Source organism: Neoarius graeffei, chromosome 2 (assembly GCF_027579695.1).
Source record: "Neoarius graeffei isolate fNeoGra1 chromosome 2, fNeoGra1.pri, whole genome shotgun sequence".
Taxonomy (NCBI): Eukaryota; Metazoa; Chordata; class Actinopteri; order Siluriformes; family Ariidae; genus Neoarius; species Neoarius graeffei.
This window is the reverse complement of record NC_083570.1, coordinates 55,270,659-55,284,019: the sequence shown is the minus strand read 5'-3', so window position 1 is coordinate 55,284,019 and position 13,361 is coordinate 55,270,659. Positions and strand designations below refer to the sequence as shown.

The window sequence follows — 13,361 nt, the reverse complement described above, 5'->3', positions numbered from 1 at the left end:
CCCAAGGCTGTTCCTTAACAAAGGGGAACAGTGGGTCTTTGCTGGCAGGTGCAGCAGCTGGAGAGTGTCATCAAGATATGTTAACAGGGGTGCTACTATAAGACACATGCAATTTTGTAATTTGCCTGTTCTCTCTGCCTATTTTCTTTCTATGGCCATTATAGACTAGGAAGGTAAGAGTCCACTTTGAAAGGCCAAGTACATCCACAGTTCACATTGGAATATTTCAAAAACAACAAGAAAAAACAATTATCCATGGTATGTCCCCTTTAAGGGACCAAAAGTAATTTGACAACCTAACATAAGCATAAATTAAATTTTCATTTTAATACTTAACCACAAATCCTTCCCTCTGGAGTTTGGACTTCATAGAAGTCACCAGCCACTGTGTGTCATTTTGCAGGTGATGCTCTATCAGGCTATTATTGCAACTTCTTCATTGTTCATCTTCACTTCCTCATTGTTCCTGGGGTGTTTAGCCTGGGGTGGCACGGTGGTGTAGTGGTTAGCACGGTCGCCTCACAGCAAGAAGGTTCTGGGTTCGAACCCAGCGGCCGGCAAGGGCCTTTCTGTGTGGAGTTTGCATGTTCTCCCCGTGTCTGTGTGGGTTTCCTCTGGATGCTCCAGTTTCCCCCACAGTCCAAAGACATGCAGTTAGGTTAACGTGGGGTGGCCTTGGGCTGAAGTACCCTTGAGCAAGGTACCTAACCCCTGACTGCTCCCCGGGCGCTCTAGTGTGGCTGCCCACTCCTCTGGGTGTGTGTGTGCGTGTGTTCACTGCTTCAGATGGGTTAAATGCAGAGGATGAATTTCACTGTGCTTGAAGTGTGCATGTGACAAATAAAGGTTTCTTCTTCTTTTTCTTCAGTATTGCCTTCGAGAATTTGTAATGGATGACTCACAATCAGGTCAGGTTCCATTGCAGAATATTCAAGTTTTTTGCCCCCCCAAATTTGATAATGGATGGATGTAATCAGTTTGAATGTTTGATTCTCGTCACTGATGTGTTAATAATGGTATAAAATGGATGAAACTGCAATTTGTCCATGACATAGATTACTTGTACAAAAGGCAGCATTTAATGTTATTTTATAGTGCTAGTATTTTTTTTTCCAACTATCTATTAGTTTGACTATTGACATAAATGTAAAGATAAATTCAATGTGAATTAGAGAGATCTGGACTTCTGGTGCTCTATAAAGGCAACATTGAAGAAGAATCATAAATAATAGTAATAAAATGTGTATATACAACCCCGATTCCAAAAAAGTTGGGACAAAGTACAAATTGTAAATAAAAACGGAATGCAATAATTTACAAATCTCAAAAACTGATATTATATTCACAATAGAACATAGACAACATATCAAATGTCGAAAGTGAGACTTTTTGAAATTTCATGCCAAATATTGGCTCATTTGAAATTTCATGACAGCAACACATCTCAAAAAAGTTGGGACAGGGGCAATAAGAGGCTGGAAAAGTTAAAGGTACAAAAAAGGAACAGCTGGAGGACCAAATTGCAACTCATTAGGTCAGTTGGCAATAGGTCATTAACATGACTGGGTATAAAAAGAGCATCTTGGAGTGGCAGCAGCTCTCAGAAGTAAAGATGGGAAGAGGATCACCAATCCCCCTAATTCTGCGCCGACAAATAGTGGAGCAATATCAGAAAGGAATTTGACAGTGTAAAATTGCAAAGAGTTTGAACATATCATCATCTACAGTGCATAATATCATCAAAAGATTGAGAGAATCTGGAAGAATCTCTGTGCGTAAGGGTCAAGGCCGGAAAACCATACTGGGTGCCCGTGATCTTTGGGCCCTTAGACGGCACTGCATCACATACAGGCATGCTTCTGTATTGGAAATCACAAAATGGGCTCAGGAATATTTCCAGAGAACATTATCTGTGAACACAATTCACCGTGCCATCCGCTGTTGCCAGCTAAAACTCTTTAGTTCAAAGAAGAAGCCGTATCTAAACATGATCCAGAAGCGCAGACATCTTCTCTGGGCCAAGGCTCACTTAAAATGGACTGTGGCAAAGTGGAAAACTGTTCTGTGGTCAGACGAATCAAAATTTGAAGTTCTTTATGGAAATCAGGAACGCCGTGTCATTCAGACTAAAAAGGAGAAGGACGACCCGAGTTCTTATCAGCGCTCAGTTCAGAAGCCTGCATCTCTGATGGTATGGGGTTGCATTAGTGCGTGTGGCATGGGCAGCTTACACATCTGGAAAGACACCATCAATGCTGAAAGGTATATCCAGGTTCTAGAGCAACATATGCTCCCATCCAGACAACGTCTCTTTCAGGGAAGACCTTGCATTTTCCAACATGACAATGCCAAACCACATACTGCATCAATTACAGCATCATGGCTGCGTAGAAGAAGGGTCCGGGTACTGAACTGGCCAGCCTGCAGTCCAGCTCTTTCACCCATAGAAAACATTTGGCGCATCATAAAACGGAAGATACGACAAAAAAGACCTAAGACAGTTGAGCAACTAGAATCCTACATTAGACAAGAATGGGTTAACATTCCTATCCCTAAACTTGAGCAACTTATCTCCTCAGTCCCCAGACGTTTACAGACAGTTGTAAAGAGAAAAGGGGATGTCTCACAGTGGTAAACATGGCCTTGTCCCAACTTTTTTGAGATGTGTTGTTGTCATGAAATTTAAAATCCCCTAATTTTTCTCTTTAAATGATACATTTTCTTAGTTTAAACATTTGATATGTCATCTATGCTCTATTCTGAATAAAATATGGAATTTTGAAACTTCCACATCATTGCATTCCATTTTTATTTACAATTTCTACTTTGTCCCAACTTTTTTGAAATCGGGGTTGTATAAATATAGTGCAGAAAAAGTTATAGTCCACAAATATTCCAGAGTAACAGAGTATTTTAACTGGATACAAGGTAAGTGCTTTAGAGGCTGTAGGACTGGGTCGGGGAAAAAAATGCTAGAGCAGGAAGGACTAAAGCTGACAACTAGTATGTTATACCACTTATATCAGGTGTTAAGTGAAAAAGAATCTAATAGATGTCGCATGGCTTTCACAAAAAATCTGTTTGTCTGTATTTCTTCTTTAGAAGATACCACCCTCAACTTGGGTCAAATGCAGGTGAACTGTAAGTAAACAGTAACTGACACAGCATGAGTATCAGCCAGTTTACAAGCTGGAAGACTTTTTTATTGTCTAGAACATAAACACACTTAGAAATATCAGAGAATGACTGCTGTCTGTATCTACATGAATAATAGCTAATAATCACTACCAATGGACTATACTTGAAGCAAATGTGGCCCAGCATAATAAGCTAAGACCAGACGAGCTTAAATATAGTTGTGGTCAGAAGTTTACATACAGTGACATGAATGCCATCTTGGATATGAAAGTCATGGTGATATTTGGGCTTTCAGTAATTCCTTTGAACTGTTCTTTTTCTGTAGCAGAATGATTGTACAGCATACATCTTTAATAAAAAAAAACACTAGAATTTGGTGCACAAGTTTTAATTTTCTTTGGGTTTTCTGAAATCAACACAGGGTCAAAATTATACATACAGGGTCAAACATTTACATATGCTCACTTAGTAGATTATTAATTCAGAGGTGCTGAAACGTCTAAAATGTCTTTTATCTTGCCAGAGGCCAAGGTCTCTTAATTTCCTGTTAGTGATCATGATTGACTACAGCTGGTAGCTTCTCTGTGCCTTCATAAAAAGGGTTTGTTTACAGCGCTCATTGGATTGACCAACACACAGTAAAATGGGAAAGTCCAAGGAGCTCAGTGCAGATCTGAGAAAGAAGATCGCAGATATACACAACTCCAGAATGTCTCTTGGAGCCATTTCTAAACAACTGCAAATTCCAAGATCAGTTCAAGCAATTGTATCCAAGTGATTGTGAAGTGTAGTCACTTTGCTAAGCCACTTTGCTTCCAGAAAACCCAAACTGTCACCCTCAGCTGAAAGGAAATTGGTTTGGATGGTTAGGAACAACCTGGGAACCACCATGGCACAGCCCTGCCATGAACTGGAAGCTGATGGATCACTGTCTACAGTTCAGATCTCCATGGACTAAGAGGCTGCTATCCAATAAATAAACCCCTGCTCCAAAATTGACACCTTCAAGCTTAACTAAAGTTTGAAGCTAGCTACATGGACAAAGAAAAAAGCCTTCTGGAGGATAGCTGTATGGTCAGATGAGACAAAGATTGAGTTGTTTGGCCAGAACGACCACCATGGACAGAGGAACACTACCAACTAGTGGTGGTGATAGGATCACCATGCTCTGGGGCTGTTTTACTGCCAGTGGAACTGGTTCATTGCACAAAGTGGATGGAATAATGAAGAAGGAGGACTACCTCAGAATTCTTTAGCATAAACCATCAGAAACTTGAACACAACTTGGGACTTGGGAGTTACAGCAGGACAATGAACCCAAACTCACATCAGAGCTGGTTGTGGAGGATAAAGCAGGCTAATATTAAGCTTAAAACAAGCCCTGACTTCAACCTTATTGAAAATATATGGATCGTGCTTATAAGTTGAGTCCATGCCAAGAAAAACAAAATTAATTGAACTCTACTAATTCTACCATGAAGAGTCATGAAATATCCAACCAGAATTCTGCCAGAAGGTTGTTCATGGTAAATGAAAATGTTGTTCAAGATGAATCTTACGAAGAGACATTTTACCCAAATGTTAGGGGTGCTGTATGTACAGTGCTCAGTGTAAATGAATACACTCCTTTTGAAAAGTAACATTTTAAACAATATCTCAGTGAACACAAACAATTTCCAAAATGTTGACAAGACAAAGTTTAATATAACATCTGTTTAACTTATAACAGGAAAGTAAGGTTAATCATATAACTTAGATTACACATTTTTTTTCAGTTTTACTCAAATTAGGGTGGTGCAAAAATGAGTACACCCCACAACAAAAACTACTACATCTAGTACTTTGTACAGCCACCATGATTTTTAATGACAGCACCAAGTCTTCTACGCATGGAATGAACAAGTTGGCAACATTTTGCAACATCAATCTTTTCCCATTCTTCAACAATGACCTCTTTTAGTGACTGGATGCTGGATGGAGAGTGATGCTCAACTTGTCTCTTCAGAATTCCCCATAGGTGTTCGATTGGGTTCAGATCAGGAGACATACTTGGCCACTGAATCACTTTCACCCTGTTCTGCTTCAGAAATCCAACAGTGGCCTTAGATGTGTGTTTAGTCATGTTGGAAAAGTGCACAACGACCAAGGGCACGGAGTGATGGTAGCATCTTCTCTTTCAGTATAGAGCAATACGTCTGTGAATTCATGATGCCATCAATGAAATGCAGCTCCCCGACACCAGCAGCACTCATGCAGCCCCACATAAGGACACTGCCACCACCATGTTTCACTGTAGGCACAGTGCATTTTTCTTTGTATTCCTCACCTTTGCGACGCCATACAGTTTTGAAGCCATCAGTTCCAAAAACATTGATCTTGGTCTCATCACTCCAGAGTATAGAGTCCCAGTAGTCTTCATCTTTGTCAGCACGGGCCCTGGCAAACTCTAGGCGGGCTTTTTTGTGCCTGGGCTTTAGGAGAGGCTTCTTTCATGGACAGCATCCATGCATGCCATTCCTCTGCAGTGTACGCCGTATTGTGTCACAGGAAATAGTCACCCCAGTTTGGCTTTCTACTTCTTTAGATAACTGCAGTGAACCTGCATGCCAATTTTCTTCAACCCTTCTCATCAGAAGACGCTCCTGTCAAGGTGTTAACTTCCGTGGACGACCTGGACGTCTCTGTGAGATGGTTGCAGTTCCATCTTTCTTAAATTTCTGTACCACTTTTGCTACAGTATTCTGACTGATAAGTAAAGTTTTGCTGATCTTCTTGTAGCCTTCACCTTTGTGGTGTAAAGAAATTATTTTCTTTGGGAAATTCTGAAAAGACAAGTTGAGCATCACTCTCCATCCAGCATCCAGTCACTAAAAGAGGTCATTGTTGAAGAATGGAAAAAGATTAATGTTGCAAAATGTTGCCAACTTGTTCATTCCATGCCTAGAAGACTTGGTGCTGTCATTAAAAATCATGGAGGCCATACAAAGTACTAGATGTAGTAGTTTTTGTTGTGGGGTGTACTCACTTTTGCACCGCCCTAATCTGAGTAAAACTGAAAAAAAAAGTGTAATCTAAGTTATATTATTAACCTTACTTTCCCGTTATAAGTTAAACAGATGTTATATTAAACTTTGTCTTGTCAACATTTTGGAAATTGTTTGTGTTCATTGAGATATTGTTTAAAATGTTACTTTTCAAAGGGGGTGGACTCATTTACGCTGAGCACTGTATATTTTTGACCCTGTATGTATAATTTTTACCGTGTTGATTTCAGAAAACCCAAAGAAAATTAAAACTTGTGCACCAAATTCTAATGTTTTTTAATTAAAAATGTATGCTGTACATTCTGTCACAGAAAAAGAACAGTTCAAAGAAATTACTGAAAGCCCAAATATTGCCATGACATTCATATCCAAGATGACATTCATGTCACTGTATGTAAACTTCTGACCACATCTGTATACAGGACTATAGTTTATTAATCACTGTTTAGTAATTCAAAAATCCAAGAAATATCATGCTTGTTTGTGCAAAGAAACCCACTAAAGGCAACTACATTTTGCCGTCTCATCACTAAAACCTATGTAACATAAATGTAAATGTGTGAGCTGAGCTTTAGTCACAGTTTTTGACAAATAACAGTTTGCTTGTGTTCAGAACTGCATGTCATGTCCATGCACATGGCTATCTAACTTTTTTTTGTTTCCTTCTGTTTAATTAAAATAGCTCCAGCGAAAAAGAAAAAAGGGTTTCATTTCCGTAAGTAACTGAACATTATACTTGTAAATTGTCTTATAGCAAAGGCAAAGAGTAAGTGTGCATAATTTTTTATTGCCTTTAAAAGACATATATGTCAGGGGTATAAGGCAGTAACACTGTCTGTATGTGTATTCAGATTCACATCTATAGTAAGCACTGCCTAAATCAGAATTTTTAAAATAATAATATCTTTATATATTAACTCTCCCACTGTGTCTCTGGAAACACTGTAAAACACAGTTATTAGTTTTGTTTGCACCTGCCTACAGTATTTCCTCATGAATTAAGATAGCTCTATTTCTTAAAATATAAACTAACTAGGAGCATAAATTCATGCGAACGAATGTGGTTTTTCTTTATCCCATTAGCTTCATATCTGACTGTTAGCTTGTACCTATGCTACATCCCATGGGATTCCAGTCTTGATGCACACCTCTAGTCTCAAGCAGATGCTCTATGAACTTTTCTGGCAAACTTTCTTTAAAAAGCACCTATTTGTATTTGTTTGTATGCAATTTATTTTGTAAAATATCTTAAGCACTGCAATTGCATCACATCTGGAACATTAATGTAAAGTGTTAACTTATTTACTATCTTTTGTTGTGGAGTATAAAACCATAAAAAATGTTGTCATTTGATAAGACCAGACCTGCTCAGTGAACAATGACTCAGTGATGCATATATCATATTTTTGGTTTACCCATGTACAGGTATGCCTAAACTTGCATCATGTAAAGCAAAAATACCAACTTCCAGTAAGTGTTACATACTCACATGAGACTAATATTTTACTTTCTTTCTTTTTCTTTCTTTCATCCTCTAGTAAAGATGAAGTGTGTGCAACAGCTTTTGCTCTAACTTTGTTCGTGAATAGAGGAGCCACTATTAAGTTCTTATTACTTACAAATTTAGTAGATCACATTGCTACTTTAAAGATAGATATCTCATCTCATTATCTCTAGCCGCTTTATCCTTCTACAGGGTCGCAGGCAAGCTGGAGCCTATCCCAGCTGACTACGGGCGAAAGGCGGGGTACACCCTGGACAAGTCACCAGGTCATCACAGGGCTGACACATAGACACAGACAACCATTCACACTCACACCTACAGTCAATTTAGAGTCACCAGTTAACCTAACCTGCATGTCTTTGGACTGTGGGGGAAACCGGAGCACCCGGAGGAAACCCACGCGGACACGGGGAGAACATGCAAACTCCACACAGAAAGGCCCTCGCCGGCCCCGGGGCTCGAACCCAGGACCTTCTTGCTGTGAGGCGACAGAGCTAACCACTACACCACCGTGCCGCCCTAAAGATAGATATGTCATATTTTGTTGATTTTTGAACCTCTGCTGCAAAATATTTTCAACAATTTCTTTCTGGAAATATTAATGTGCATTACTTTATATTGGCTGAATTTAAAAGTTTGGACACCCCTCCAATTGTAAAATGTCAGAGCTTAATTAACTTGATAGATCTTAATTGACTCATTAGGACATACTGGGCAGGTCAGGAATTGTTATTAGGAAAAACTATCACCGAGTGTAATAATTTCTCTGACCCATGGGATCCTGCAGCTGACTGAGGATCTGAAAAAGATGCAAATAAATTCTTACAGTACAAAGCAGAAATAGGCTATAAAAATAGATTAAAATGCTTACAATTTCCACTGTCTGAAATTTTATTAAGAAATGGCAGTTAATGGGAACTTTGGAAGTCCAGGCCAAGAAAACCTTCAGGCAAAACTACCCATATACTGGCCAGAAAGACAAAATAAAAACCTCAAATGACACTGTCATTTGAATTTTGGAAGTAAATGTGTCCTATTCAGTCAAGAAATTCAAACTAAATAGAGATTTGTTTCTACAGCAGGACAATGATCAAAAACCTACCTCATAATCCACTATAAACTTCTTCATTAAACACAAACTGGAAAGTTTGGAATGACCCTCATAGTCTTCTGACTTAAACGCATCTGAGTATACTGTATGTAGGTAGATTTTAAATGTCTTGTGTATCCCAAGTGGCTCAAGAATATTTCAAAACTAAAAGCATTCTGCAAAGAATAGTGGATGGAAATTCCTAAAACAAAAATAGAAAAACTCCTAGCTGGCTACGAAAAGCATCTGAAAGCTGTAATACAGTCGAGTCCATGCGTATTTGGACAGTGATGCAATTTTTTATCCCCCGCGGGCCGAAAGGCCAGAAGGGGGATTATGTTGTGGCTATGTCCATCTGTGCTGCAGTTTTTTTCAGACATGATAATTATAATGCCATGATGGTAGGATGATGGTGCCTTTTGTAAAACAGATACTTATTAATGAATTTGTTGAGCTCAATTCTCAAATGTTTGTGAAGCTAAAATAATTTTCATTGCTTTAGATTTTGGTGGCATGGACTTTCGCATGAGGCCAGGTAATGTTCAGCAATGACATTGTAAGGAACCTCTCGTGTGTGTGTGTGTGTGTGTGTGTGTGTGTGTGTGTGTGTGTGTGTGTGTGTGTGTGTGCCATATATACTCTTTGTGTGTGCATGTATGTATCAAGATTTGGACAGTGGCACCATTTTCATAATTTTGCCTCTGTACACCACCACAGTGAAATTGAAATTAAGCAATTAAGATGTGATTGAAGAGCAGACTTTTCGCATTTATTTAAGGAGTTTAACAAAAATAGCTTGCTAGAAAGCCTGCCCAGTTCTGGAACAAGATTCTTTGGACAGATGAAACAAAGATTAACTATTACCAGAATGATGGGAAGAGTATGGAGAAGGAAAGGAAGGATTCATGATCCAAAGCTTACCACCATCATCTGTCAAACATGGTGTACATGGACATGTACGGTTGCCAGTGGAACTGGGTCACTGGTGTTTATTGATGATGTGATTGCTGATAGAAGTAGCAGGATGAATTCTGAAGTATATAGAGCTATACTTTCTGCTCACATTCAGCCACATGCTGAAAAAAAAACCCCAATAGGACAGTGCTTCAGATTACAGATGGATAATGACCCAAAACATCCCATGAAAGCTACCCAAGAGCTTCTTAATTCAAAGACATGGAATGTTATTAAAAGTCCAAGGCAGTCAACCCAGTTGAGCATGCTTTTCACTCACTGAAGACAAAACTGAAGGCATAAAGACCCACAAACAAGCAGCAACTGAAGGGGGCAGCAGTAAAGCATCTCAAGAAGGAAACTCATTCAGTGATGTCCAGAGGTACCAGACTTCCAGATTAAAATGTTGATCATATTTACAATAATGTTAGTTTGTCCAATTACTTTTGTGCCTGTGAATATGGAGGAACTATATTAAAAAATGGCTATAATTCCTAAACAGATGAGTCAATATTTTTGTTAAACCCCTTGAATTAAAGCTGAAAGTCTACACTTCAATCACATTGTGATGGCTTCATTTCAAATCCATTGTAGTGGTGTACAAAATTAGAAAAATTGTCACTGACCAAATACTTATGGACCTTGGAATACCTATGTATATATGATGTGTATTGATGAACTTTTCTCCTTATTATTACTATTTATTTTTACTATTTATTAAGATCTATGTTTATATATCTATATTGATGTCTCTTTAGAAATTTCTGAAGCTCCAAAGGACCCGTTGTTGCAGCTTATCTCCCTCCAGAAGGCTTCGGGTTGCTGGGAAATGAGGTCCGCACTTGCAGAGGTCTTTGGGAAGGAAAAAAAAGAGTTGGTCGAGCGGATTCCTGCACAGGTCAATGCCCATTTAATATTTGTGACATCATGTGTGACCATCATGGAAATTTACTTATGAAGCCTAAATTATTACTATTTGTCTGTAATTAATAATTACATATAACTAATAGAGTCTCTCCCAATGTAAAATTTAGGATATTAAATGGTGCTTTAGATGATAAATTGTAACAAGGGTCTTACAAAGGCAGAGTAAGGATCCATATGCATGAGGCTTATTGACAGGAAAATCAGTCAAAACAGGCTGGGTTATTACAGAAAAAAAAAAAAAGAAACCCACACCAGAGATGGACAAATCCAATATAATTTTAAAAATTTGGTCAAAGAACAAGGCAGGATCAAAATACCAGTTATAAAAAAAACATCATAGGCAAAAACAATACAAGGTAACACACAAGATGCAAATAGCTAAAAGAAACATGGATCAAAACTCACACAAATGTCTGACAAACAATAAGACTTTGCAAAAATGGCTATTTTACATATCTTGATTTCTATACATTATTCAAGGTCTGAAAACACTTAATCTTTTTGTTACTTTGACCAGTTGTCATGTTCTGCTATTAAATGCTCTAAGTGACAGTATTCTTATGTGAAATTTGGGGGAAATGATGTCAGTAGTTCATGGAACAAAACAAAAATGTTCATGTTCCTCAGACACATACCTATAAATGGTAAAACCAGAGAAACTGACAATTTTGCAGTGTTCTTTTAATTTTTTTTCCAGAGCTGTACATATAATAATATAGTGGTGCTTGAAAGTTTGTGAACCCTTTATAATTTTATATATTTCTGCATGAATATGACTTAGAACATCATCAGATTTTCACATAAGTCCTAAAAGTAGATAAAGCGAACCCAATTAAACAAATGGAAAAAAACTATTATGCTCTGTCATTTATGTACTAAGGAAAATGATCCAATATTATATATCTGTGAGTGGCAAAAGTATGTGAAACTTTGCTTCAGTATCTGGTGTGACCCCCTTGTGCAGCAATAACTGCAACTAAACATTTCTGGTAACTATTGATCAGTCCTGCATATCAGCCTGGAGGAATTTCAGCCCAGTCCTCTGTACAGAACAGCTTCAACTCTGGGATGTTGGTGGGTTTCCTTGTTTGAACTGCTCACACAACATTTCTACTGGATTAAAATAATTTGGCTCTCATTCTTTGATAGAATGACTTGTGTGCTTAGGGTCATTGTCTTGCTCCATGAACCACTTTCTCTTGAGATTCAGTTGACAGACAGATGTCCTACATTTTCCTTTAGAATTCACTGGAATAATTCAAAATTCATTGTTCTATCAATGATGACAAGCTCTCCTGGCTCAGAAGCAGGAAAACAGGCCCAGACCATGATACTACCATCACCATGTTTCACAGATGGAATAAGGTTCTTTTGCTGAAATGCAGTGTTTTCCTTTCTGCACACATAATTTTCTGCTCATAATTATGCGCACACAATTACTTTTCTGCTCACTGCAGTTGAAAAGAGTAAATTAGGTGAGTTACTTTTTTCTTCCTGGTAGCTCTAACAAATCTGGCCATTTTTCTTTGACCTCTCTTATCAACAAGGCATTTCCACCCACATGACTGTCACTCACTCAGTATTTTTTGTTGATTTTTTTTTTTTAGTTTGTTTTTTTGCACAATTCTGTGTAAACTTTAGGGATTGTTGTGTGTGAAATTCCTAGGATCAGCAGTTTCTGAAATACTCAAACCAGTCCATCTGGTATCAGCATACATTCCATGATCAAAGTCCCAGATATTTTTTTCTTCATTCAGATGTTTGATATGAACATTGTGCGAAGATCTTGACCTGTATCTGCATGATTTGATGCATTGTGCTGCTGCCACATGATTGATTAGATAACTACATGAATATGCAGGTGTACAGGTGTTGTTCCTAATAAACTGAATGGTGAGTGTACGTTAGTTTCCTGTTTGGTTTTGTGTGCAGATGAAGCCAGATGTCTGGGCTACACTTCTGGCTCTGATTTGGTTACATGGCTTTAAGATCGATGCACAGGTTGAGTGGCAAACTTTGGCCATGAAAGCAGTGGCATGGATCCGCACTCAGAAAGGTAAAGTCTACGTTTCAGCAATTAGTTACTAATAATGAAATGAAAAAAGTAAAAAGAAAAATGGATAATTTGTACTGCTCAAAAATTCCACATTTTGATGAAGCAGTTTTCTGTTAAAGGGAAATGTTTAACCAACACAACATTACCAGATTTAACACTAACATTTTTACATTGTCTTGCTGTCATGGCGATGATGATGACAACGTGTGTGTGCACATATGTTTCAGTGGTGAACCAGTCAGAGTGTGTACAAGTAGGAAACGCTCTACTGGGCTGTCAAGTTAAAGAAGACGCTCTTGGGCTCTGAAGACTTTACCCTCTTACAGCATCCACAGAAAAGCCTTGGCATCATTTCTCTTTCCTATATTTTAAGAGTTTTACTTTCATTAGCATGCTTTTACTTATAAGATGTTGTCGATAGGATTGCTAGTATGACCAAAAACCCTGGATACTTGATTATTCTGTAGTGATAAAGTAAACAAATACATACATATATTTGCGCAGATTTTTTTGTCAATTGCAAATAACTTAATTAAAATACAAGAGCAACATTATATTTTCATGTGTAAAATTCTTTCTTTAGTTCAGGTTTTATTTTTATATGCATTAGATGGTGTGAAGTATGTGGTGTTGCCCCAAGAATTCAAC

At 38.1% G+C, this 13,361-nt stretch overlaps 1 protein-coding gene across 1 annotated transcript in view; it reads left to right on the top strand.

The window, feature by feature from the left end:
* Window positions 1-13,157, top strand: part of LOC132869602 (von Willebrand factor A domain-containing protein 5A-like) — a 53,255-nt gene extending 40,098 nt beyond the window's left edge. Inside the window, exons 14-16 of the mRNA XM_060902878.1 lie at window positions 10,453-10,628; window positions 12,590-12,713; window positions 12,941-13,157. Of these exons, the coding sequence (XP_060758861.1) occupies window positions 10,453-10,628; window positions 12,590-12,713; window positions 12,941-13,020 (380 nt within the window). The 3' untranslated portion in view covers window positions 13,021-13,157. The remainder of the gene's footprint in view (window positions 1-10,452; window positions 10,629-12,589; window positions 12,714-12,940) is intronic.
* Window positions 13,158-13,361: the final 204 nt, after the last annotated feature.